The 26615-nt window shown below is 42.4% G+C and overlaps 1 protein-coding gene across 14 annotated transcripts in view; it reads left to right on the plus strand.

Moving 5' to 3' along the window:
• DLGAP1 (DLG associated protein 1) overlaps positions 1–26615 on the plus strand; it is a 575006-nt gene that overhangs the window by 443251 nt on the left and 105140 nt on the right. For all 14 annotated transcript variants that reach the window (XM_053244145.1, XM_053244135.1, XM_053244134.1 and 11 more), the window contains 2 exons: positions 12693–12870; positions 18213–18453. In XM_053244145.1, the coding sequence (XP_053100120.1) occupies positions 12693–12870; positions 18213–18453 (419 nt within the window). The remainder of the gene's footprint in view (positions 1–12692; positions 12871–18212; positions 18454–26615) is intronic.

The raw sequence follows: 26615 nt of genomic DNA on the forward strand, positions 1-26615 counted from the left end.
CCCAGAAGTGGATCCTAAGTGTCAGGTGACCCTTAGGAAATGTGTAGGGTGTGATGCAAAGATCTGTAGATGAAGGGGCAAGTCAGCAGATGTTGGAGACCATCATTTCCATGAGCAGAAGTACCTTGTGCTCATGCTAGGGTCTCTTTGGATCTAGCTCATCATCTGTTGCTTTCATATCATTCTGTTTAAGGTTTGAAAAATATGGATTGTTAAAACGTTTTTAAAACCATTTTTTTAAAATACTGAAACATCCTTATCTTCATTCTCCACCTCACAGCTGGCCAAATTATACAGAAGAAAAACTTGGAGACTGCCTGTTTGAAACACCAGTTTGCTCTTTTCAATGCAGGCAATTTTAATAGCTTCCTCTTCCATAAAATAACACACTCAGGTTAATTATAGTGTTGGTAGCACCACAAGGTATGGTTTAGTTGTCCAGCATCTGTCAGCTCTGAAAAAGAGCAGCAACAGTGTACCTGGATTGAGCATAATTTTGATTGTAACATAAAACTAGCAAAGTGGAAAGACTGATTTGGTCAAAGAACTATGATTGAGAAGATTTTTTTTCAATTCTATTCCTGCCTTTACTGCAAATCCCCTATGCAACCTTAGGGAAGATAATTAAATCCAGGACTTTTATTTCTATCAATCAAAATAGAGATAATACAGTTCACATCAAAACTGCTATGACCCTTGATTTAGTAGAGTCAATAAGGGAATCTTAAAAACATCTATAGAAACATCTATGGAACCCTTACAGAATTTTAGTTTAGTGTTATCTAACTTGAAATACGATTTACAAGAGGACAATATGAAATCATTCATCCTTTCATGTACTGATAAAATAGAAATAAGAACGCACAGAGAATTTATGAATTCATGAAAAAATATTAAAATACAGCAATTTTTATATTAGAAGCCTATGATTTAGTAGACTGAAGCTTGGAAAACATCTACAGTCTGCTAAACCATTCCTATCTGCTCTTGCTGCCGATGGGAGGGAGTGACTTATCAGAGCCAATTATAAAAGTGGGGTTTTCCCCCACATAGGGAATTGCTACACATCTGAAGGACAAAATTATCCAGGAACAGGGGAATAATGTTTTGTATGTTTGTTTGTACCCCACTTTTCAGCTTTGATTGGCTCCCAAAGTAGCTTACAATAAATAGCCACAAACAATATCATTAAGGATACATTTTTGTGTGGGAGGATAGTCTCTTCTGGTTCTTGCAGTTTGATAACATAATCATAGCCCCAGGTTTTTCCCTCTGGTGCAGAAGTTGCTGCTAATGGCAATGGTGGCCCACCAAAGTAGCCCTCCCATTGACTTGAGGAGTCTTCTGGTCCCTCACAGCTGGTGATATTGTCCAATTTCAGGCTCTTACCTCTCAGATGGCAGAAAGAGACTTGGTGTGTGATTGATAAGAAAGATACCCAGGTACAGAAGCAACCCTCTGCTGATGGAAAAGCTAAAGAATGATATTGATTAGGAATAATAGCATATCTTGTGGAAGAGGGTCAGTCCATATCTGTTTATGATGGACTATAAATTATTTCCAGATTTTACAAATGGCGCACTAGAAAAAATACAAAAAAGAATTGTCACAGTGATGCATCTGAAGTGTCACAGTGATGCATGTAAGCATCTAAGAAATGCAAATTTTAAAAAAGAAACATTTTGCTTGGGAATATATATTAAATCCTGCAGGCAGTATCTTTTGAATTGTGCTGGGTAGTGTGAACAGGTAATTCTGTATGAAGGAGAATTTGATAACCACTGAAGTGGTTTTGTAATGTTTTAAGGGCAGTTTCCCTTAAAACATTATTTTTATTGTTTTATTTCATGTATCATAAACTTTTTATAATAAAGAAACAAGCTAGACAAGGAAAGCTGGAACTCTAGGAAATCCAAGCCAGATTTTGAATTGATATTACTTTAAATGATTCTGTTCAGCAAAGGACGTCCCTTCTTATCCAGCTCAGTAGGCATGGAAGGACCTTGAAGCAAAATTCACAGGACAATGTGTTTTATATAGTAGTTAACCCAATTAACTGCTATAAGTTAAGTGCCATGTTTTGCACTGCCCAGAGCCTTTGGATGGGGCGGTCTATAAATTTAATAAATAAATAAATGTATATCATAATAAATAATTTAATAAATAAATAATTTAATTAATAAATAAATGTATAAGTCACAGATAATCACATAATAATATGATATATGTGTTTGCATATTTTTTGTAACCAGAGTTTTTAGAGACAGTGTAAGCTCAGCTTTGTGTTATAAAGGATTTAATTGTCATTTTGGAACCAGCATAGCCGCACAGTTTGACCTTGAAGAGAATGTGCCAAAGTCAACATCTTTCCATTGGCAGCTGCCCAAATATAAAATGAGATTGGAGCCAGAAGCAACTGGTTGTGGCCAATAAGACCTGCTTCCAATTTACCATCGCCTCCATCTATTCATAATTCTGAAAATTTACAGGAAATGGTATAGGCTTTCAAAGATATCGAACAAACTTGGACCAGGGTTCAAGATGTTGCATGACTTGTTCCAGTGTTGGTGCAAAAGAATGAGGACATGTTAGCTGATTTAGCCAACATGGAGGGCACACAGGACTTTAATTTTTAAATAAAATAATTTTTATTTATTAATTATATTAATGACATTGTATTGGCTATAGAATTGCAAATTTTCTTTTCTCCTTCATTTAGCGGGCATAAAATTTTGATTTTAATATATGCTGATGATATGGCACTTATTTCCTGTGCTGAGATTGACCTTAGAAGAATGCTGGCTGGATTGGCTGATTATTGTGAAAAGGAGAACTTGAGATTAACTATGACAAAACAAAGATGGTAGTTTTTGGCAGTAGTAATATGAACATAGGTGGTCAATTAATGCCCAACAGATAGAACAATGCTCCTCTTTTAAATATTTGGCTATTTCCTTCCATAAGTCCCTTGCATGGAAAGCACACCTCAATGCTGTTCTAGCAACTCCTCAACATTCTGTGAGGAGTATTCCGAAGTTTTTCTACTCTAAAAGGGAGCAATATATAGCCCCAGCACTTAAAATATTTCAGGGTAAGGTGATATCACAGATGTTGTATGGTGTTGAGATCTGGGGGTGGGATGAGAAGGTTGTTGCTCAGTTTGAAATAGTCCAGAACAACTTCCCAGGGAAGATTTTGGGCCTCGACCCCCTGGGCATTCCTGCTGCCTACCCAAGAATGGAGGTAGGACTATCTTCAATTTCCATCAGAGTTCATTTAGCATTGCTAAGGTACTTCAAGAAATTAGACGGTTAGAGTGTAGCCCAATTTATATCCTGGGTTTTTAAAAAATCCACTTTTTCTGTAGTTGGGGTGGGGGGCAACTTTGCACTCTCAGTAAAGCATCACAGAAAACCCATGGTAAAGCCTGCTTTCTGGGAGAGCTCACGGTAGACCAACTTTCCAGTCATCTTTGCCACCATCTCCTTCCCTAGCAGACTTTACGTTCCTGGCATCAGTGGGTGTCCAAATCCCTTGATACAGAATCACAGATACCTCCATTAATCCTTCCAATTGGCACTTGTCAACTCTCTTAAAGGGATAACATGGAAGAAGTGGCTTGAGTTCTCTTTGGTTCACTGATGTCTGAACTATCTTCGAGAGACCCCCTACAATCTCCATTGCTTAGAATCTAATGATGTCACTAAAATTCATGGTTACCTGTTTTGGAATTACAAATTGTCCTAGTTCATTATGTTCCAATATAGCCTGAATCTAACTTAATTTCTTTTAGAAGTTCTTCCACAACTGAAAGTGTAAGACAAGATTCTTCTTTTTGGTCTCTCTGCATCCACACTAATGGGATCTGCACAGAGTAGCCTTCAGGGGATTCTGCCCATATGCAGCATGTCCAGTGCGCCAAGCCAACTAAATGAAGGTGCGCCAAGCCAACTAAATGGGGCAACCCAAAGGGTGACACAGCTAGTAGCCAAGCCTGTGAGCCTAGTAGCCAAGCACGTGAGTTTCTAACAGTCATACCACCTCTCCTCACCTAGGCTCCCATCCTCTTCCACCTTCACTGAGTAGAAACTCATCATGCAGCCACATAACAACTATTATTTTTACATTTATATCCCGCTCTTCCTCCAAGGAGCCCAGAGCGGTGTACTACATACTTGAGTTTCTCTTTCACAACAACCCTGTGAAGTAGGTTAGGCTGAGAGAGAAGTGACTGGCCCAGAGTCACCCAGCTAGTCTCATGGCTGAATGGGGATTTGAACTCGGGTCTTCCCGGTCCTAGTCCAGCACTCTAGCCACTACACCACGCTTCCTGTCAGTTGTTGAATCCATGAACGTGGATTCATAATTTATGTTGGGCCATGAACGTGGATATTCACACAATTGTGCTAATGTCAATAACTCACATTAAACCTAGATTAGAATGTCTGTGTGAACCAGGCCACATAAATAAATTAGCATATGAGAATGGCTGCAAATCCATTTGCTCACAGTAATTAGGTTTTAACCAAGCTCAAAACTGGATTCAGGACTTTTGAATGTAGCATTAAGTTTAATTAAAATTACAACTCGGTCACAGATATTAGTAGGATCATCCAGTCTTAATTTTTCTCATGCTGCAAGGTGAGATCTTTCTCTGGAACAGGGTTTCCCAACCTTGGGTGTCCAGATGTTGACTACACATTTCATCATCCCAAGCCACAAAGATGCTGGGAGTAGTACTCCAACAACATCTGGGGATCCAAAATTGAGAACTCCTGCTCTGAAAGGTTTCCACAGAGGATGAGAAAACAGGACATGTTGGTTCCATTCTCGGATACTGGAAATAGACCTGGAAGTATATGTTCCATAGCATCCAGAAAATGGTTGTTGGTACATAATGGTACATGACACTGTGAAGCAACTAAATAAAATTCTAAAAGGCAAACCACAAATATTTTTCTCAATAGGAGCAAACCCTAATAAAGAATAATATAAACATAAACAAAATTTAAAGAGGCCATGAAACAAGTTCTTAAGGAGCTAATTAAAAGTTCTGCCCTTGTATCTTTATGTAAGATGACAGCTTTGTATACAGTGCAATAAAATGGCCACTTGATGTAACAAAAGTATAAATGTAAAGTTGTGCCTTCAAGTCGGTGTCGGCTTCTGGCGACCACAGAACCATGTGGTTTTCTTTGGTAGAATTCAGGAGGGGGGTTTACCATCGCCATCTCCCACGCAGTATGAGATAATGCCTTTCAGCATCTTCCTATATTGCTGCTGCCCAATATAGGTGTTTCAAACCAGCAGGGATCTGAACCAGCAACCTCTTGCGGGGAAGTAGGCAAGTTACTTCCCCGCTGTGCCATTAGGTAGCTAACAAAAGTATAGCAGCAACAAAATTGCCCTGTTCAGTGATCCACATCATTACTAGAATATGCTTGATACAGTTGAATGGGTTTGTACTCTACATATTCTTTCTTAGTCTCCTCCTGTTTTCTGTGTCTCCGTTGATTGCAAACAGAGTTTAGCATCAGAACATGTGTTGAGATTAACCATGGTGCACATGTATAGGAAAGACTAGGGCAACTGAGCCAACCTGAAGTAGAAAGGACCATAGCTTTGGATACCAGCATCTGTGACAACCTAAAAATGTTGGTTCTGGTGTGCTTTGGAAAGGAATGGTTGTCACACACACACAGAATGCACTGCTTTGCCTTTACTTCCCCTATTGTAAACTTGGATACACCGAGACCCTTTCTAGACTAAGAATTTTCCCTGTGGTGGTAATGCTTTTTTCGTTCAGCATTTGACTAGTGTGCCCAAATTCCTGCTTAATCATAACCCATCTGAGAATAAACACTTGGGGAGGAACTACATATTATATGTTGTCCTTTTATTCTTGTCCCACAGGACTTTTTTTATTAGGTAAAGCAGCTGCAGACTTTATCAAACAAAGATCGGGCAGTGGAGGGGCTATTTAACCCTTTCCTTGCCAGCTGTTCCTTGCCAATCCAAATTGCTTCAAGCTGCTTCTCCCCTCCACTCCAAGAGATAAATGATGCAGCTCCCCACTTCTCTTATATCTTGAAGGAGGCAGAGAAGCAGCTTGTAGTTTGATCTAGTTCTGCCCCTTAATGCCATCATTCCCTTGCTACTACCATTTAGTCTTGTGGAAAGGCGGGATTTGCAGGCTTGTGTTTTTAGACTTTTATTTACATTTCCTCATGGCAATCTGCTCCTCCTCGGCATACCTTTAAAGTGTCTCATCTTGCAAGGCATATCCTGCATTTGTCAGTTTGACCTGCTTGCCTGAGTGTTGAAAGGATGAGCAGTTAAAAGAGATGAACAGATGGGACCTTGCAAATCCAGGGAGTGGATACAGAACAGCTTTAAAGGTTAAACAAAAGTGTGATGTTCCCGTTTCAAGAACAGTTTTCTCTTTGGGTACTTTTAGACAGCATGTTTGTGACTGGCTCCCACAAAAGACACCCACAGTCGGGAACTGTCAACTGTATCTGTAGCTGCTACATCTTGATTATCCACATTAGATGTTCAATACTTACATGCTTACCTTTGGGGAAAATAGCTGACTGTAAAGCAGCTAGTTCAGAAATAAGTCCTGTGTTTGTTTTAGCATGGAGAGGGGAGTGCAGGGAAGCAACCTATTTAGTTTCACAGTGTTAGAGGTTGTTGATTTTTACCCACAATAGGTAAAACAGCAGAGCACTAAGGAATGAGCACACACTCCAGTTACAGAGTAGGTAGCAGAGGATGGTTTGGATATTGCAGCTATTTAGAGAAAACACATGGAGATCCTTGTGTGACTAAACACTAAACATGTATTGGTTAAGTACACTTAGACAGGAAAGACCTATCTCTAATCTAAAGGACTACATAGTGGATAGGTAAGGAGAGAGAGAGAGATGTTTCCATCTGCTCTCTAGGAGGAAAGGAAGGATTGTGACTCAGCACAGGAAGTGCTGCAGAGTCAGTTCAGGGGTCATAGAGTAGGGACAGATAGGGAGACCCTGACTCACTGTCTCTACTCCCAATGCCCTTAGTGGTCATTAGGATAGTTGGTGCAAAAGGTCGATGCACTGGAAGTTCATCTCCAACACACAGTTATAGACCCACCTGAATGTGGTTGGTATTAGGAATACCTTCACAGCCTGTTTGATCAAGGACCAAACCATATATCTTCCATGGTTGAGTCTTTGATCAATAATACCCTTGTTTTCTCTGAGTAGCATGTTCAGTGATGTGATTCACATACTATGATATATCCATCATAATGTACAGGCCCTTTCCTGGGAGAGGCAGTTCTTTGCAGTTGCCTTTCCTGTCCTGAGTTTCTAAGATTTAAGCCTCCTCTCAAGAGCTGACTGTCAGTTTGGATCTTTTAGGCTGGTTCTGTCACAGATTGTGAGGGTTAAGCACAGGTGGTGGGTTCCATTTTCATTCCAACTGATCCAAGACTGTATCTTCTGTTCTTCAAGACAGTGTGGTGAATTCAAATCAAAGATATTTATCATTTAAGCATCATTTAAACATTATATTTTTAGATCAGATTTGTCAGGATTTTTGAAAAAATTCAAACATAGTAAATGTGTGTTTAAAAATAAACCTATTTAGACTGAAATCTAATTGTAATACAAAAAATGTTTAAAGCCCACAATTATCTCTTAAACTTAATACATAACCTTGCATCAAACAGACTGTACACTAGGGATGTGCATTCAACAAATTCTGCATTTTCCCCCAAGCTTGAAATAAAACACAGATGGCCAAAACAGCGGCCGAACCAGTTGTTCTGATGAAACAAACTCAAGACATTTTGAGTGTTTTGGCCATAGGGAACAATGGGGAAATTCGAAACACCCCATTGTTCCTCATGGGTAGCTCCTAGGGACACCAAAGTAGGTTGTGTGGTAAGCAGAGGTGCAACTAGGAAATTTTGGAGCCTGGACCTAAAGGCCTTTGGAGGCCCACCCACCCCACCCCACCCCGGCTGCAAGTTAAGCATCATCCCCCTACAAACACACTGTGACACACGCAGTATTTTTAACACATTGGTTCTTGAGGGGACAAATAGCAACTGAAATCACAAGAATGTAAGATTATAACACCGGTATATGTATGCAAGTATGCATTAGCAGAAACATTTCAACATGCAATTTAACATATTCTCATCCCATGTATTTATTGCCCCACTGTCCACTCTGTCTCTAAAGCATCCAGTGAAGGTCACAATCACACTCAGCCACTCAGTGCAGTGTGGGCCAACGGTGAAGTGCAGCAACCACTGCACCCAGGAGAGACTAAAGAGGATTGGGGGGGGGCAGGGGGTGTGGAGGTCCTGGATTTTGGCCCCAAGTCCAGGGGTAAGAGCACCTCTGGTAGTAGGGAATGATGGGTACTACCTACCACCCAACCCACAAAAGAAATGTGCAAGCAGGTCATTTTTAACAAATTTAAAATAAATTTTTAACCTTTCCCCAAAAGGGAAAGGTTAAAAATTTGTTTAAAATCATGGTAGGTAGCACCCATAATTCCCTATCACCCAACCCACTTTGGTGTCCGTAGAAACTACCCATGAGGAACAATGAGGTGTTTCAAGTTTCCCCATTGTTTCCTATGAACAGAACAAGCTGCACTCAGAGAGTGCATGCATACAAGTTTTGCATTGCAATTTGGCACAAGTTTATCTCTCTCACACAATTATGCTTACTTCCTAGCATTACAACAGCTGCTACAGCAGCACCCTTAGCAGCAAGCTTAGCCATAAGCTTAATTAGAGCAACTTCAGCCACATACACCTTGCAATGCAGATTGCAGAGCAGACCAGAGCAGTGAGTGAAGCACAAAGTAGTCTCAAGGCCAGACAAGGAGCTCATAACAGCAATCACCAAGAAATATTACACACACATACAGAGCTGCCATTGTTCATATCTCAAGACAACACCATCTCACAAACAAAACAAACCACAACTCAAGGAAGGCAAGCACTCATGTTTTGCCTTTGTCAATCCAAGATCCAGCAAAACCAGATAGTTATAGCAGAAATAGCTCCACATATTATATTCAGTGCTGAGAAAACCACAAAATCAAACCTTCCTTCCTTCCACACTGCCTGCCACAGAGAGACAGGATGACAGGTCAGTCATGGCCTGGACAGCTCAGCTCTGAGCTCAGTTTGAAGACTCTGAACAGGATCCCACCCCGCCCCCCCAAACTATGGAAAATGGCGGGGGGGAGTTTAAAGCAATGAGGCGAAATGAGCCACAAAATGGCTCGTCCTCACCAAATGGTGGCCAGCCAGTCACTTCCAGCCCTCTAGGAACCACAGATACATGGGTTTTAATCCTTTAGTATCCATAGATAATGAAAATGGGTGTCCATTAGGCACCCTCAAATATGCAGAACCGCAAATAATGAGGTTCTACTGTATCTGTATGGATCACCTGTATGGATTAGCTAGCGATCTTGATGCCACTAACAGCAGATCTGTGTAGCCAGCACAAGTGTTTATTGCTTTTGTCAAGGAGCAAGCAAGTACTCCACAAATAAAGCCATTTGGCTTGAGTTTACAAAAGGAGACTGCAGTGTAGAAAATCCTGCTATATCCATGCCCAGAAACAATTTTAAAAAGTAATTGACAAGACAAGCAATTCCAAAGTGAAGTGTTTGTTTTTTAAGACTATTGTGGAGTTGGAGCAGCAAATAGGGGATCCAGAGTCTTAAATTTTTCTCTGAGGTACAAGGAAGGAGGGCATTTACTAGGAAGGAGCTGTTCTATTTAACCCTTGCTCTACACACTTTCCCTCTGCAAACCCTCCTCAAGCTGCCTGCCCCAGAGTCTGACTCCCAGACTGGGTTCCCTAGTAAAGTGGGTGACTAGGAGTGTAGCTCATGTAGTGCCGTAGCTAAGAGATGGAGGTGAGTGACTAGGTGAGTGACTAGGAGTGTAGCTCATGTAGTGCTGTAGCTAAGAGATGGAGCTGTGAATCAGGGAGTCCTTGATCAGTAGCAGAGCCAGGCCAGCAGCGGCCCATGACAGACGCAGGGTCTGGCTCCCGAAGAACGTGGCTGCACGGCCCCATTCAGGAGCTAGATGGGGCCAGCACTGCATTCCCTGAGGGAGAGCTGCTCCTGGCTGCCCTGCGAATACAGCATTGGCCATTTAACTCCTGAACTAAGCTAAACTAACCCCCACCCCGTGTCTGACGTCAGACGCGGGGACATGTCGGGAACCCAAGGCATGGCCCCTGAGGGGTGGCAGCCCAGGTTCTTTGAACCCAGTCGCCCAACAGTGGCTACGCCCATCTTTGATTTGAAATGCACCTCTGCCATGAACTTGTGGGGTGACTTTAGCAAGCCATACCTTCTCAGCCTCCCATCTGCAGGATGTATTCTGTTTACAAGGTTATTGTAACAAGATAATACACATGGAGCATTTCAAATGCTCAAAAACACTATACAGATAGTAAGTATTAGTATTTGGGAGAAGAGTTTGCAAAGTTTAAGCATACTGCACCACTGCTTTTTTCTGCAAATGTCTTCCCCCAGTTTGCACAAAGGAGGCAAACACAAGACTGGAAATTCTTTGTATGCCTCTGAATGTCCAGGTCTGCCCTAAATCCTCCAGGAATTTGTTCTGTATGCAATAGTTCTATTTGCAGTGATTCTTTTTCTACACAGGCTTTGGCTCTCAGTTTATCACTCACAATTTGCATGGAAATAGTTGTATGATATTGTTTCAGGTTCTTTTTCTACGTCTGCACTCATCTTCTGCCCTAAAGTAACTGTGGGCTCCCAATTTGTTTCCAGATCCATTTCAAGATGCTGGTTTTGACCTTTAAAACTTAACGGTTTGGGCCCTGGATACCTGAGGGACTACCTGCTCCCAAGGGTTGCTGCCCACCTGACAAGGTCATCGGGGGTGGGGTGGGGGTCCTCTGCTTCAGGTGGTGACAATGTGGGAGGCTTGGCCTTCATGCATGTGGGACAGGGCCTTCTCAGGTGTTGCCCCCAGACTCTGGAATGCTCTCTTGGTGGCCATCTGTTCCTCAGTCTCCATCACAGTTTTTAGAAAGCAAGTGAAATCTTGGCTTTTATATGATTTTTCCTATTGCTGCTGCTTTGTATTTTTTATGGTTATATTGTGCTTGTTTTCAATCTTTTCCTCAGATCTGTATTTTTATATTCTAGCTTAATAGTTTGTATAATTTTTATAGTCTTGTTTTAACATTTGTGTGAATCACCTTGAGATTGTTTTAATGAAAGGCAGTATAGAAATTTAACAGTCAATCAATCAATCAATCTTCATATTCTCCAAACAGAAGAGTAGTCATCAAGACTACTGGGAGATCATTCACACTTTAGGCACTGTTTGGTATTCTGATCTGAAAAAAATCAAAATAACTAGCTTAAAATAAAATAAAATAACCTGCACAGAGCATCTGCTCTGCTTGCACTTTATTGCTCTCCTTGTCTATCCCTTCTTTCTTTCTCTCTTCTCCCTTCTTTCTCTCTCTTTCTCTCTCTTCTGCTCGCTCTTCCCCTCTGTCTTTCTTCCCTCTCCCTTCTTTTTTCTTTCTTTCCCCCTTCCTGAGTTAACAGATCTTGTTCATCTTGTTTCCTCATCTAACAGTAGCAGCCTACTTCTCCTGATGGGGGCTCTTTCCTCCTTCACGACTCCTCTCTTCACAGACCCCTGCCCACTATTCCCCCATATCACACACCCCTCTCCTAGTATCTTTCTCTCTCCCACCTTTCCAATTTGGCACCCCCCCAAACTTAGTCCACTTGGTACACTCCCTTTTCCTCCCGCCCTGAGTCCCTGTTGGTATACTCATCGTTGCATCTTGGCATGCACATGCCCCTTTTCACTCTACCCCTGTCTCCTCCTTTCTCCTCTCTCTCCTGTTTCAGCACATGCACGTGTGTGAGACCATTGGTGGCCTCTTCTTCCTAAGGAGCTGCTCAAGCAGCCTCTGGCCTGACCTGCCTGGCTCCCTCTTCCCTTTGTCAATGGGCCGAAAACGGCCTGACCGATCATTTGAGCAGCAGGTGGGCCCACGGAAGGAGCTTTTGCTGCCTCTGCCGCCAGTGTTGCTCTCCACTGCCATCCCCTCCTCAGTCTTTCCTCTCTGCCACCTGCCAATTGGTTAAGCGCTGCATCTGCTGGTTGATAAAGCTGGGTGGGCTTGCCACGTTCGCCCTTAGCCTTTTTTATATAGAGATGCTTTTTAGAACATTGATTTTTTAAAAATATACTCCAACTATCTACCCACTTGTGGGTGGGTAGCAACCATTGCAGTCTCCTTGTATTAAACTAATGCCTGTTATACTGCCTGTCAAGTTGCCACAGAACTGAGCACTTCAGTGGTGATTATCGCAAGAAGCCTTGCTTTGGACAGTGCTGTCAATAAGTGTAAGGCAGATGATATGGTTATGACTGGCTTTTCCTTACTATTAAAAGGAAGATGAATTGAACAAATGAACTGAAATAGCCCACTCCCTATACTATACAGGGTTTATAAATGGCCAGGGGTTACTACTAGTTTCGAGTTGTTTTGTTTTTGCCTTGAGTCTTTGTTCACTCATGTTACAAAGTATCATTCATTGCCTGTCAGAGACAAGAAATGTAAATACGATGCAGTGTCTTCTTCCTTCCTTTTCCTTTCAAGAATATCCAGTGAACATTCTCCAAAACTCCAGATACGGAGCCACAGTTACTTGAGGGCAGTGAGCGAAGTTTCAATCAATAGGAGTTTGGATAGCCTGGACCCTGCAGCTCTGCTGACTTCTCCCAAATTCCGTTCTCGGAATGAAAGCTACATGAGGGCCATGAGCACTATTAGCCAGGTGAGTGACATCCGTACACAGCTGAGAAAACAAGGTCAACATCAGTCACTAGCACATTCTGGGCATAAGCAGATTCTCCATCATTTTCAAATGGAACCAAATTTTACTAATTGCATTGCAAATTATTTCTGAAGCATTTACCAATATAAAACCCAACATTCCATGGCACTCACTAATGGGAGTGGGCTTGATTCTCATTGAATGAGGACAGACAAGGTTTAGCACCCCTCCACCCATTTGTTATCCCTAACAGCATAGTTCAAGGGCCGTTGCTCAGTAGCAGAGAACACTTGGCATTCGGGTGGTAAATTCATGGAGGACAAGTCTATCAGTGGCTACTAGTCTGAGGGCTATAGGCCACCTCCAGTCTCGGAGGCAAGTTGCCTTTAAATATCAGTTGGAGGGGGAACAACAGCAGGAGAGAGGGCATGCCCTCAGCTCTTGCCTGTGGACTTCTCAGTAGCATCTGGTGGGCCACTACGTGAAACAGGATGCTGGACTAGATAGGCTTTGATCCAGCAAGGCTGTTCTTAAGGTTCTAGGTTCTGTCCCTGATATTTCCAGTGGAAAGAATAATGGGTAGAAAAACTGAGAGAGACTTGCACATGAGACGGTGGGGAATTGCTCTTGGTCAGAATAGGCAATACTGGGTTAGATAGATCAACAGTGCCAGAACCAGCTATTTTTGCACCTGGGGCAACTACCTCCCCCAATCTGAAGAACTGTACTCCTAAACTAATGAACGGCAGGATACGGGTGACCCACGGAATTCCCAGTGCCTACAGTACCATCCTCATATAATATGTGGTAGCAAGCATGACTTGTCCCCTTAGCTAAGCAGGGTCCACCCTGGTAACATATGTATGGGAGACTAGAAGTGTTAGCACTGTAAGAGATTCCCCTCAGGGCATGGAGCCGCTCTGGGAAGAGCATCTAGGCTCCAAGTTCCCTCCCTGGCTTCTCCAAGATAGGGCTGAGAGAGGTTCCTGCCTGCAACCTTGGAGAAGCCGCTGCCAGTCTGTGAAGACAATACTGAGCTAGTTAGACCAATGGTATGACTTAGTATATGGTAGCTTCCTATGTTCCAACCTGTAATGATTCAGGGATGGTTTTTGCAACTTAAAAAAATAAATAAATCCCCAGATGCAGAGCCAGGGAGCCCCAGCAATACTCCCTTTGCAAATGCCACTGTGCTGTATGCCATAGTCAGTTCTTCACTGACTATGAATAACACAGGCACTGACTGCACACGTGAACAGTCTCACAGATGTGCTTCTGGGTAAAGATGGATTCTATGTAAAAATCATGTGAAATTCAGGTGGATCAATTTAAATCCTACTAGATTTATAAATACAGAAAATAAGGACCCTCTTATTTCCTTTGGAGATGTACAGCAGTCGTTCTTGAGATTTCATGGATAAATCTTGTACTATTTTGTGTGTGCTTTTCTTGTAGCTGCAGTTGCTAGAGTCACATCGTTAATTCACATTCATTTTAAACGGAGCCAATGCACTTGCACCCCTAGGATTGGGGAGAGAGACTTGGAAGGGCAGGATTCGGTATTTCAAAAGCTAGAGGGGAAATAATATGATTCAAAACTATTTTTTAAAGAATCATTTAATCTAGATGCTTTCTCTATTTGGGTAGGCTGACGCATGGTTTCTGAGGATTTGAAGTTGGCAGTACTAAATGAATTCATTCCTACTTCACCAATACACCCACTGCTAAAGTGGAAGGCAGAAGCTTGAAGCCAGCTGGCACAAAGCACACTGAAGAGAAAGATATTTTTATTTTAAGGAACCTTGGCAATTGAGAGAGAGAGAGAGAGAGAGAGAGAGAGAGAGAGAGAGAGAGAGAGAGAGATTACATGTAGTTCTGTGTTCGTGTAATGTAACTTTTTCTGCCAAACTAGGACCTACTGATGAACCTGTGGGGTCTTCAGCATAGCTTGTCAAATTGCCAGCTTGTCAAATTGGAATCAGTGTGACACAATGCATTATTAAATTATTAGCTTAAATGTCTTCAAACGGAACACATCAGATGCATCTCTGGACTTAAAACTCAACCATCTAATAGCCTTTGAGCCGGGTCTCACGACTGGTGAGACCCGGTTTTGGAAGCAGCGCGGGAAGAGCGGGCTAAGCCCGCTTTCCCCGCAGACGATCCTGCCGGGAGCCCTGGGCGGCCGGATCGGCTGCCCACATGATTGCCGGCTCCATGACAGAGCCAGTGGGGGCTGGGGGGAGTGGAGGTCAATTGGCGCCCGCAAGCTCCAACATGCCCTGCGCGAGTGTGCAGGGCATGCTGGCGAGACCCCCAGAGCCGGGAGGCAGCTTTTCACCTCACCTCTGGGGGTCTCCTCATGAGTAGGTGGGGCGCAAAGCCACGCCGCAGCTACTTATGATCTTCAACACCAGGTTTGCAGAGCGCTCGCTCCACAAACCTAGTTTTAGGGCAGGGGTTCTTGAATGGGTTACCTAGCCCGATTTTCGCAGATCGTGAGAATAGCCCCTTTATCTCCTCAGCAGCAATGGTTGGTAGCTTATAACACAGCCAAACATTTCAGAGGCTCATGAATGAAACCTTGTGAAATTTAGGGTCAAGCTAGAAATTATAGGAAATGCTGTTGCCAAAAATGAACATCATGGATCTCAGGCTCCCCTCCCTTTCTATAAAATATAGGGAGAGTTACTTTGTTTCATGACATCATGACATTCTACATTTCCTCACCCATCATGGACTGCTAGGTGGTGATGGTGGTGGTGATGATGACAGTTGCGTAGTGATGTAGATGACAGCCCACAGCTAGGTTTTTTGGCAGATCTCACCAGGCAGTGATGTCGTTAGTCTGCACCCCAGCTCTTTGCCACAAGCTGTTATGGAGAGGGAGGCAAGCAGATGTGTGGCTGTGGATCACAGGCATACTGGTCGGCCTGTGATCACTGCACACAGTTGCCCAAAGGTAGATTTTCCCCTGAGTAGTGAAGATTAGAACATCATGATATCACTACCTGGGTACATTTTTAGATATTATGGAGGGCAAATATAGGAATAGATGCACAGCAAATGGCAATTGCTTTCATCAGCAGCCACACATTTGCTATAATGTCTTGTTTGCTTGCTTTATCTGTATGTTTGCTTGTTACTTACTTTGACATTTTTGCCCAGACAACCCAGCTCTCAAAACCAGTGGTGAGAGAGGCTCAACTGATTCACAAAAAGAACCATGATATTTAATAGGGTTATGTAGTTGTGTCTGTCCAACAGACATATTGAACCCACATTCCCTCTGTGGGGCATTGTCAGAGGAAGTTCTGCAATGACAGTGGGAAACCTCAGACCATCAGAACTGTCAGGAGGCTCCCTGCAGTTGTCGCAGAACTCCATTGGAACTCCAACATGTCTATCAAACTCCCCAACCCCACTGCCCTCTCCTCCTCACCGTTTAGTGGATGGTACTGCATGTTGCATTCCCTTTGGTCCAGAGGGAGCACTTAGCCAGCTGCTTTGCCAGCTGAAGCTGGATTTTAAAAACTATTTCCCCCCTTTAAATCTCCTTCTGTGTGCCACAGTGGCCCAGGTAATTCCAAAAGCCTGTGAGCCACTCAGGCACCTAATAGCACAAATTCCTTCTGGGTCCCTGAATAGGACCTCTGAGGGCCACTTAGGGTCACAGAAGAAAAGCTGTCTTTTCTGAGTGGCCCAACTAGCAAGGTAGCTGATTGAGTGCTCCTTCTGGAGCTAAGAGAAAGTAAGGCAGTCTGTACCCTGTCTCCACCCAGTTATGGGTAAAAGGGGGTGAGCGGGGTGGGGGGAGGTCTGACAGAATGTCAGAGTTCAGCAAACAGAACCCAGTACTACTGTTGGGTTGGGTTATCTTGGCATCTGACATGTCCAGCCATGCACAAGCCTAGTGTTTAAAGTTACTAAAGTCACAAAACTTGTGGCAGAAAAAGAATTGGGCATACCCACAGCACTACAGTGCACAAACCATGTCTCACATTGCACTGATATAGTGAAAAATTTGAGAAGTAAAATGAGCATAGGATAATGCATTTCTTGAGAAATGGTTGGAGTATTGCAAGCCAATGAATTGGTGTTGCTAGTGTGCTTGGCTTGACCATGGGAAACCAAATCCCCACTCAGCTGTGATACTCTTTCAGTGGTTCTCAGAAATCACTGTCTTTTCGGTTGCCCATCCACTTTAGAAGATTGTGATTAGATTAAAAAGACTGTTATTTGAGAGAATGTAATGTATAATGAACTCCATTAGTAATTCCCCAGCTTTTAGGAAAAACAATACAATGTCAGTTTTTGATTTCAACTAGCTATTGTATTACCAGAAATACTCTATACCCAACACGTTCCCCGTTTCATTACTTAATAAATTCCTATGTTGTATTGAATCAAATACTTTAATGAAATCCTGGTAATATATTTAAGCAAAAATAGTTAAAAGCTTTATTTCCCCTTAAAGATCACATTTAATATAGGGGTGCCCATTCTCTGATCTGATGTCTGTGGATGCTTTGGGGTGGGGGGGTGGGGAACAGATACAAACTTTTATTTGTTCCGGCTTTTACCCCTTAGGGGTTGCCAATCTCCCTGCAACTCTGCTGCTCTGTCTTTGTCTTTATATGACTGCTGTTTCATGGTGTTTTTATGGTTTTTACTGGCTTTAATTGTTTTTAACATTTTAATCTAAGTTTTGTGGAATTTTATTGTATTTTAACTTTTGTACACCACCTTGGGATGAGTTCTATGAAAGGCAGTATAAAAATGGAACAATAAATAAATATAAATATTCAGAGATTTTACTTCCCTCAAGTTAGGATTAGAAATTCTCTGTTTATATTCCATAGAATAACTTAGTAAATAATATATTTTGTAAAAGAAATTATCCTTTTTATTTCATTAAAGCTGTGACTGATGCTGGCACATTATTTTAAATGCCACAGGGCTTATCAGTGCCTTTTCATACCTAAGCTCTCATCTGGTTTCCTAACTGGTTCCTTGTTGCTTTTACCAAGATAGGCTTTCTGTGGTTGATACAGACAGTTTCAACCATATTATAGTGAAAAAGAAATAAAAATATGAAAGTGATACACATTGGTGCTGGAGCATGCCTAGTGTCCCACTTACAGCTGTGTGTATTTTGAAAGCTTACATAATCCTGCACCAAGGAGAAATGGTCCAATAACAGATATTCTCATATCTGCGTTGTGATTCTTTATAATGGGAAGTAAAGGTTTTGTTCCTTCTTTTCCCCTTTGGTTTTAGATTGTAAAGCAAGCTGGACTGCTCTATTGGATATAATTAAACTGCCTGCTCTTTGCCTGCAGGTGAGCGAGATGGAAGTAAATGGTCAGTTTGAATCAGTCTGCGAGTCCGTGTTCAGTGAACTAGAGTCTCAGGCAGTAGAGGCCCTGGATCTGCCAATGCCAGGCTGCTTCCGCATGAGGAGCCACAGCTATGTGAGAGCCATTGAAAAAGGCTGTTCCCAAGATGATGAATGTTTGTCACTGAGGTCCTCATCTCCACCACGCACAACCACCACTGTGAGGACCATCCAAAGCAGCACTGGTAAGTTTTACACACACACACACACACCCCTACCTTTAAGGCTGAAAGTGGGAAATCAGGGGCCGCCCAATCCTATAGGTGAACTAGGTGGTTGTCTAGGGCACCAAACTTTAAGGGGCAACAAAAAAGATGGAAGTGTTTTTTTATCTATGTAATATTCTAGGTAAATAAAATGTGCAGGTGAAACATTTTGTAGATCAATATACATACTATTTTATGTTATCTGCAACAGCAGTTCAAGTTCTTTAATGTTACAGCCACAAGCCAAAACATCTGCAACACCACAAAAGCCATTCTTTTGTCAAACATTATGGCTTTGTTTCTCTCTCTCTGACACACACACACACACACACACACACACACACTCTGAGGCAAGCTATCTGCTGAGAAGATGTCATTGCATGCACACAGTACCTCAGCAGGAAAGGTTTCAATAGGTAGAAAGCAACATGCTCTATTGTCACATGGGTAGTTCTCTCACTCCACGCAGTGTCAGTGGCTGCACAGTGAAAAGCCACCAATGTCAGTTGCTTGCTCTAGCAGACATCAATATCAGTGGTCTCTCCCTGCTCCTGCTAGCTGGGAGCAGTCTCTTGCATGTGCAAGAAAGTCCACCAGTCAGTTGGCATGCCAACTTAGAGCAAGAAACTACCAATACAGGGCAATAGAGCATGTGCTCTGTAACCTTTCTGTAACCTTGAAACCTTTCCTAGTGAGTTATTGTGTATGTGTCTGTACAATAACTATTATAATTAGCTGAAGAATGGTACCAAATATTCCAGCAGCACAAGTGAGCAAGGCCACTGTGACGCAAGCAACAACAGCGTCCCAAGAGAAACTAATTGTCTTCTGGAGAATTATTACAAATTATATTTATTTTTTAGCAGAAAATTTCTTAAAATGTCAGCTACTGAATACTTTACTTTATACAGCTTAATTGTGTTGTGATTACTGCTTTTTTAATAAACCAATAATGATGTCTTTTTATTTTTATATTGTTTGTTTTGAATGCCAAGTAAATACATGTAAAAGTTCATTCAAGACTTCTCATTTTTCTCTATATTGAATGTGAGGGGTCACCAAAGTCCAACTTCGCCTAGGGCACCAAAAGTCCTTGGGCTGACCCATTTCTTATGTTCTTATGTTATGTTCATTTAATTCCTATTTTCAAGGTGGTCTGCTTGTAACCCTTCACTCCCTTACTTGAACTATCATCCCCACAGACCAATATTGATCAGAAACGTGTGGGTGGTTTAAAGCCTCTTGTGGGGTGGAGGTGGGGGCGGGATGCGTGTGTGTGTGTGTGTGTGTGTGTGTGTGTGTGTGTAGTATTATTTGTAAGGAATAGGCTTCCAGGCCATTTTCATTTGCAATGGAAAAGGAGGATTAATTATGGGAACCATGAAGAGGTAAAGCTATATACGTGACGCTAGTAAATATTTCCCAAACATATACTGACCTTTGGCGTTTTCATGCTGCTGCTGACAAAAGACAGGCTGTAATAAGTTGCATGTCAGATTGTTTCTTCATTCTGTTGATGCACACAGAATGCCCACAAAATCTGTCTGTATTGTATTGGAATGCCTAATTGTTGACTCAGTACTGATATTAACTAAATATCACTGGTTCAAATTTGAATTTTTGATCATGATGCAGATGAGGACAGGAAATGGTCATTGGCTGGGATAATAGTCATTGTAATTTCAACATCTATCATTTCCTTTAAGCATTTAAAGTTACAGGCAGTATCTCTAGTCCTCTCCAGGGACCAGACCACCATAATCAGTCCTGCCCCAAGTTTTGCAGAGAGGTCAGCATTATGAACTATTTGAAAGCCTGTGATATTACAAAGTATGTTGTTACAATCTAATTAATACTTTACAGTAATAGTTCAGTTCAGTTCAAAGTTTATTACGGTCTATACAGTAATAGAAGTTCATGCAGAACTGTTTTCATAAAAATGAAAACAAACTGTGTACAGTGTCTATCATTTTAAGCACTTATTGTGCATGCATTTTAAAAAATCCAAATGTGTATTATGTCAGTTGTGTTATCACCCAAACTGTTGTCTCTCTGTCCACCTCAAAGCAAGAGGAAGGAAAGGAACTATTGACCAGTTATAAAAGAAACATAATTGGAAATAGGAAATCATAGGCTACTCTCTAGGCTGCTGCAGCAACTTGCTGGTATGGAGCAGTCATTGAAAATTCCCGGACTGAAATCACGTAGGGCTCTATAATCTAAACTCATCATTTCAAGCTGGACTCGGAGACAATAGGAAGCCAGTGCAGTTGTTGAAAAATTAGTTTAATACCTTCAGTTGCCTAGCACCACTTAGCAAGGTGGCAGCTGTGTTCTGAACCAGATGTGATTACTGAACAAGCTTCAAGTGCAACCCCATGTGGCTTGCTGAAGTACTTCAGGCAGAAGTGGCAAAGGCACACAATGTCTGCATTGGAAAGAAAGTCACCAATTTAATTGCCTTTTCTCAGATAACAAAGGGCTTCATCACGTATAAATAGACTGTCATTTTGGCTCATGTTTGCTGTCTTCATTGATTATGTCATTATCTTCCTTTGACTTGGGACGCTGTTAAGTTTGTCAGCTTGTGTTTTATGCGCTTTTAGTACCTGCATTAACAGACAAAAACAGAAACAGCCGCTGCAGTTTGACCCATCTCTGCAGCTTTGCATTAGGAAAATGTTTGGCTGTTAAATGTCTGCTTGTTAATTAGTTGTGACACAGGAGCACTGCCAGGAAAAAGTTGGCAACTTTAGGTTATGTGGGATTGCTCCAAGAAACTACTTTCCAGGAATACAGACAAAGCTATAATATGAATTCCAACAGTGGTCACAATCATTACTACTTCAGTATAATAGAGAGAGCACCAGCAAGTTCAGAGAAGAACAGCTGTGTGTAATAAAGCATGGGAGGAACTCCGGCTTGGTCATATAACCTGGGGAGATCTTGCCGGACTGACTGAGGGTGTTTGTGATGAGCTGCTTGTTCAGCAGGATTGCAAGTCATAACCTTTCCCTAAATCCTAAGCACTCACTGAGAGGGGCTGGCACAAGTCAAATGTTTGCAAGATACTAAACTATACCCTTTTGCAGCACAATCCTAAACTTGTTTTCTCAGAAGTCCCTCTGAGTTCAATGGGACTTACTGAGCCCATTCTCACGACTGAGTGAGAGGGCTACTGGAGGGTGATGCGGAAGGCTGATTAAACTTACCTTCCCCACAGACAATCGCTACTCCATTCCTGGACGCGCTTACCGCACACCCAGCCAATTCTCCGCTGCTCCAGGCAGAGTTGAGGGTCAGGGGCTGGGACACATCCTGGCCCCCGGAAATCCCATAACACACCACACAAGTGCACTGTTCATTGTGGGGATCCCCGCAGTGACAGGCAGGTGGCCATCACTGCTGTAGCACTGGCTAAAAGTAGCCGACACTGCACACGATCAAGAAAATGGGACTATGGGAGTGGTTGCTCCCTTAATCTTGATTAAGAGGCTGGTTCTGCAGGCAGGTTTGCCACCAAAGCGCCACCAGGATCAGGCACAATCCCAGCAGTTCTCATCTGCAGCCAAGCCTAGGCTTGGCTGCCTTAGCCTGGCCTTGGCTGCCTTTGTGAGAACAGCCTCACTCTATGTTTATTGACTTACATCCAGAAGTGCACCATGGTAATTTTGTAGTCTGGACCTAATGGCCTTTGGAGGGCCCCCTCCATGCAAATTAAGCATCATCATGCTCACCCGGGTGACCACACCACCCAGGACAAATTAAAGAGGATTGAAGTTGGGGGGATAGGGGTTGTGGAGGCCCTGGACTTCAGCCCCGAAGTCCAGGGGTAAGAGTGCCTCTGCTTACATCCAGAACAAGGAAGTGCCAGTGCAGCAAGAGAAGCCAACTAACAACACTTCCAGACTAAGTGTACCAGTGCACCAGGCATGGGACAGTTTTTTATTCACAGCCCTCAGGGATATATTTGCAAGTGGCACAGGGGGTTTCCTGGGAAAGGGGAGGTAGTAAAAAAACAACAACCGTCCTTTCCCCTGTGCACTGCTACACTTAGTCTGAAAGTGCTGTTAGTCTGCTTCTCTCACAATTGCCACATTATCCTGATTTTTCTGTGCTAAGCTGAATTGGTTTCTTCTAATGTCCATTTGAGAGAGCGTCCCAGCATTGGATTAAAGCCAGCTGAATAAAATGAAAAATAAAATGCACAGGTAATAAAAAATATTCATTACTAGCAGGTGAAATAGTAGTTGTCAACTTTTCCTTTTGCAGGAAACAGAGAGCCTATACAGACAATCAACCTAACCTAGGGTGCCCTCTTTCTCCCTGGGGTACCTTGGTTATCGTTGTTATTCTTGCCAAGTCACAAGAAGTATTTTCCCACCCAGATGCTGATTGTCTGTATCTACCAAAGTTAAATAAATTATGCAAGGAAAGCTCTGTAGTTAAGTTAAATTAACACAGAACTGAGAGGGGTTGCCTGCAGTAGGGCACCTCCCCAAAAGGCATGCATTGCCTTCCAAGCTGAACAAGACAGTATTGAACAGTTCCTGAAATGAGACTTTTTCAGCTACTATCCATCATGAATACAATGTGGTACTCTTGAATCTAAAATAAAATGACCTTTCCAAGGTCACCTACTCATTAGTAAGGAAGAACACATTTTAAAATCTAGTTTGAAGCAAATATACTGTATAATGAATCCAGAAAGCAGATCATGTCTTGGGCTGACGTGAAAAGACAAGAGGAGCTGAACCATGGAAACATTTTTGACAAACGATTTTTCAGCTTCCACTGAATCTATCTTAAAAGTTTTAACCTTACCTTGCATGAAAGCTTTAATGAACTCCTTTATGCCCTGTCCTTTCCCGGATATTGGATGCTGTGTGTGCTTGATGACCTGGCTATGGATTTTGAGTGCTACTTGCAATCACAGTTCATATCCTAAGAATCTGATCCTTATTACTTTACCAGCACCAATATAACTATGTGATGTGGGGCTCCTTATGGAAGCATATATTGTTGTGAGAAAAAAGCCTACGCTCCTTTCTGATGCTTCCAATGGGTGTTTTGATTGTTCCATTTCATGCTAATCCCACTCAGTGTAGGTGTCATTTGCATTTATTGCTGCTGTCAGATGTCCGTAAGCCCTTTGCTGGGTGGAGGGGTTGCAAGCTTTGACTTTGCTGAGGTTATTCTTCAAGCACCTTAAGGCATCCTGTGGGCCTATCTAATCCTCCTCCTTCCTGTTCTGTTTAATCTTATAACCCCTGGACCATGGTCAGGAGTGAGTAAATCCATGCAATGCAATCTATTTCTATATCTATACAATTGCTGCCCATCCTCTCTAATTTGTGGTGTAGCACTCACCCCAAGATGCACAGTGTTCCTCTCCACTGCACAGGATTCTCTGGAGGACCACCCTATCTCCCTAGAATACTCTGTTATCATAATGGTAGTGAGAAGTAGAGGCTCTATTTTGGTAGCATTTTTGGTGTCTTCGCGCATGCATTTTCTGATGATAGTAGCATCAAGTGGTGCTACAAAGGTGTAGATGGAGGGAAAATTTGAAGAGCAACTCCTCACTTAAATTGTGGGGGTGGTGAGAGAGGAAAGACATTTTGTGGCGGGAATATGTTTTAAGGATTATTAGGTTTGGTGGGAGAGTTCAGTATCATGAGAGGGGAACCCCTGTGGAGATATGCATGTCTAAGTGAGCCATCTCAGGTAAAATATCAGAGAGAGAACCTATTTCCCATTACCACACTTGTCAGTTCACACACTGATCTGTGAATCATCCAATCTTGAGTAGTCAAGAGAGGAGCAATCTAGTAATGTCTATACATCTAAGAAGCCGTGTTTCATGGATGGAATGCCAAATTTAGAAATAAATTTCCTCCCTCTGGAGATAATTCATAGAACCAAGTAGTGTTTTCAATTTCAACCTTCAAGGCAGACTTTTAATTGATTTTGTTGACCTTTATCTTTCCTGTGTTCCAAAACAGAACACTGTGTTCAAGACAAAAGTGTATCACTGATTTCACATAATGGCATTCCATTTTCAGTTACTATTCTTAGTGTCTTTCTTTGAATAGCCTTTCTTTCTTGTTTTGTACTTTTGTACTTATTACTACACTCAGAGAAAATACTTCCCACCCTCCCAACTCTGTTTCCATTGAGAAACCTGCAGTGGCGCAGCAAGATATAAAACCAGCCCAGAACCACTTAGTTCAGGAATCTAGAGGACAGTTCATTTATGTGTAAAACTTGCACATTGATACCAGAAGGTGACAGGATCGATTTCATAAAAGCAGCCAGCCCTGTAGAATCAGGAGTAGACCAACCCAAAACCAATTTTCTGCAAAATGAAGAGTTCTTAAGAGGCCTTTGGGAATGGCTTGGGCTCACTCAGTGTCCAGAATTATAATAGTATATAAGTCAGTGTGCTTTGAACAAAGGGAGTATCTTGTAAGTTCATGGCTCTGCCTTTTGATAGACAGATGGCATCACATAGGGAAAAGAGAAGGCTAAACCCACATTTTACATAGAATAATCTGAATCAGCCAAAGCAAGACAGGCCAAACTTCTTTCGAGCTATCATAGATGCAAAGATGAAGGTTAACTCTGTGGGGAAAATTCTTATAGTGCCAGGGAACCCTTTCACTACCATCACTCGGATTAAACAAAACAAAACAAAAAGCACCTCTGTATCTGAGATCAATATTCCCTTCCCCTTTTCGGCAGTAACTTAATATAGTGTTTCCCCCTCAAATAACATGGGGAAGGAATTATCAACAGCTCTTGGTGAAATTAAACAAAAAGATTTTTATTTGTTTTATTACAGTATTTTATTTATTTATTTATATTTTACATTTGTAGCCCACTTTTCCTCCAATGAGCTTAGAGCGGTGTACATGGTTATGTTTATCCTCACAACAACCCTGTGAGGTAGGTACTTCAAGCTTGTTGGTCACACTAACAAGTGTTGCTCATGCATAATGGTTACTTTAATCCTGGTTACACAGACATTAATAGAAACAGTTCTTTTTTATCTTCTCCATCTGTGCTCTTGTGGGAATGGTGGGCTACTGTGCGAAACAGGATGCTGGACTAGATGGGCCTTGGGCCTGATCCAGCAGGGCTGTTCTTATGTTCTTATGAATGGTATCTAGTTTATTCTCTCCCTCCACCCAACTTTCCTCTGCTCATTCCCTCAGAGCTGTCCTTGGCCAAAGATCCGAGATGCTTTAGAGGGTGGTCCAGACCACCTGCCACTCTTTGCCACCTCTTCTCCATACCAGAGAAGTCCCATCAGTTCAAGTTATAAGGTCAGGAGGAGAGCTTATCTTGTGGTAGCAAGCATGACAAGTCCCCTTAGCTAAACAGGGTCCACACTGGTTGCATTTGAATGGGAGATTAGATGTGTGAACACTGTAAGAGATTCCCCTGAGGGGATGGAGCCACTCTAGGAAGAACACCTAGGTTCCATGTCCCCTCCCTGGCATCTCCAAGATAGGACTGAGAGAGATTCCTGCCTGCAACCTTGGAGAAGCCACTGCCATACTGTGTAGACAATCCTGAGCTAGATTGACCAATGGACTGACTTGGTATATGGCAACTTCCTATGTTCCTATGTCCAGAACAAACTTTCAGTTCCATATTCCCTTTCTCAACCTCTCTTCTCCTCCAACCACCAACTGGTCCCAGTGGTCCCTCTCTTCAACTGCCATCTGCCTTCCCCCGGCATTCTAAGTTAGATTTCCATTTTCCACTAGCAGGGGGTCTCTCCACTGCAGCTGCCAAACACACAAGTTTTCCTGTAGAAAATTAAACATGTACACATATGCACACACACTGTGTTGAAACTGAGAGGGGGGAAAGGCATTAGGCAGTATTAAAATGGTGCTTGCTTGGCTATGCTGACAAACTTTTAAAATCCAGCCAATTGATGATTGGCCAAATGATAGACTAGTACCTTGGCAGCGTATCCAGCCAGACTCCACTAGGACAAGAAAGAAAACTGGTTGGTGTTGGGACAGGCTGGGAGACAAATGGAAATTTGTGAGAATTCTATGCTTGCTCAAGGACAGGTTTCATCCTCAACTGACAGCATAATGTTACCTTTGCAAAAGAGGTTGCAT

This window comes from Hemicordylus capensis, chromosome 4 (genome assembly GCF_027244095.1).
Source record: "Hemicordylus capensis ecotype Gifberg chromosome 4, rHemCap1.1.pri, whole genome shotgun sequence".
Lineage (NCBI taxonomy): Eukaryota > Metazoa > Chordata > Lepidosauria > Squamata > Cordylidae > Hemicordylus > Hemicordylus capensis.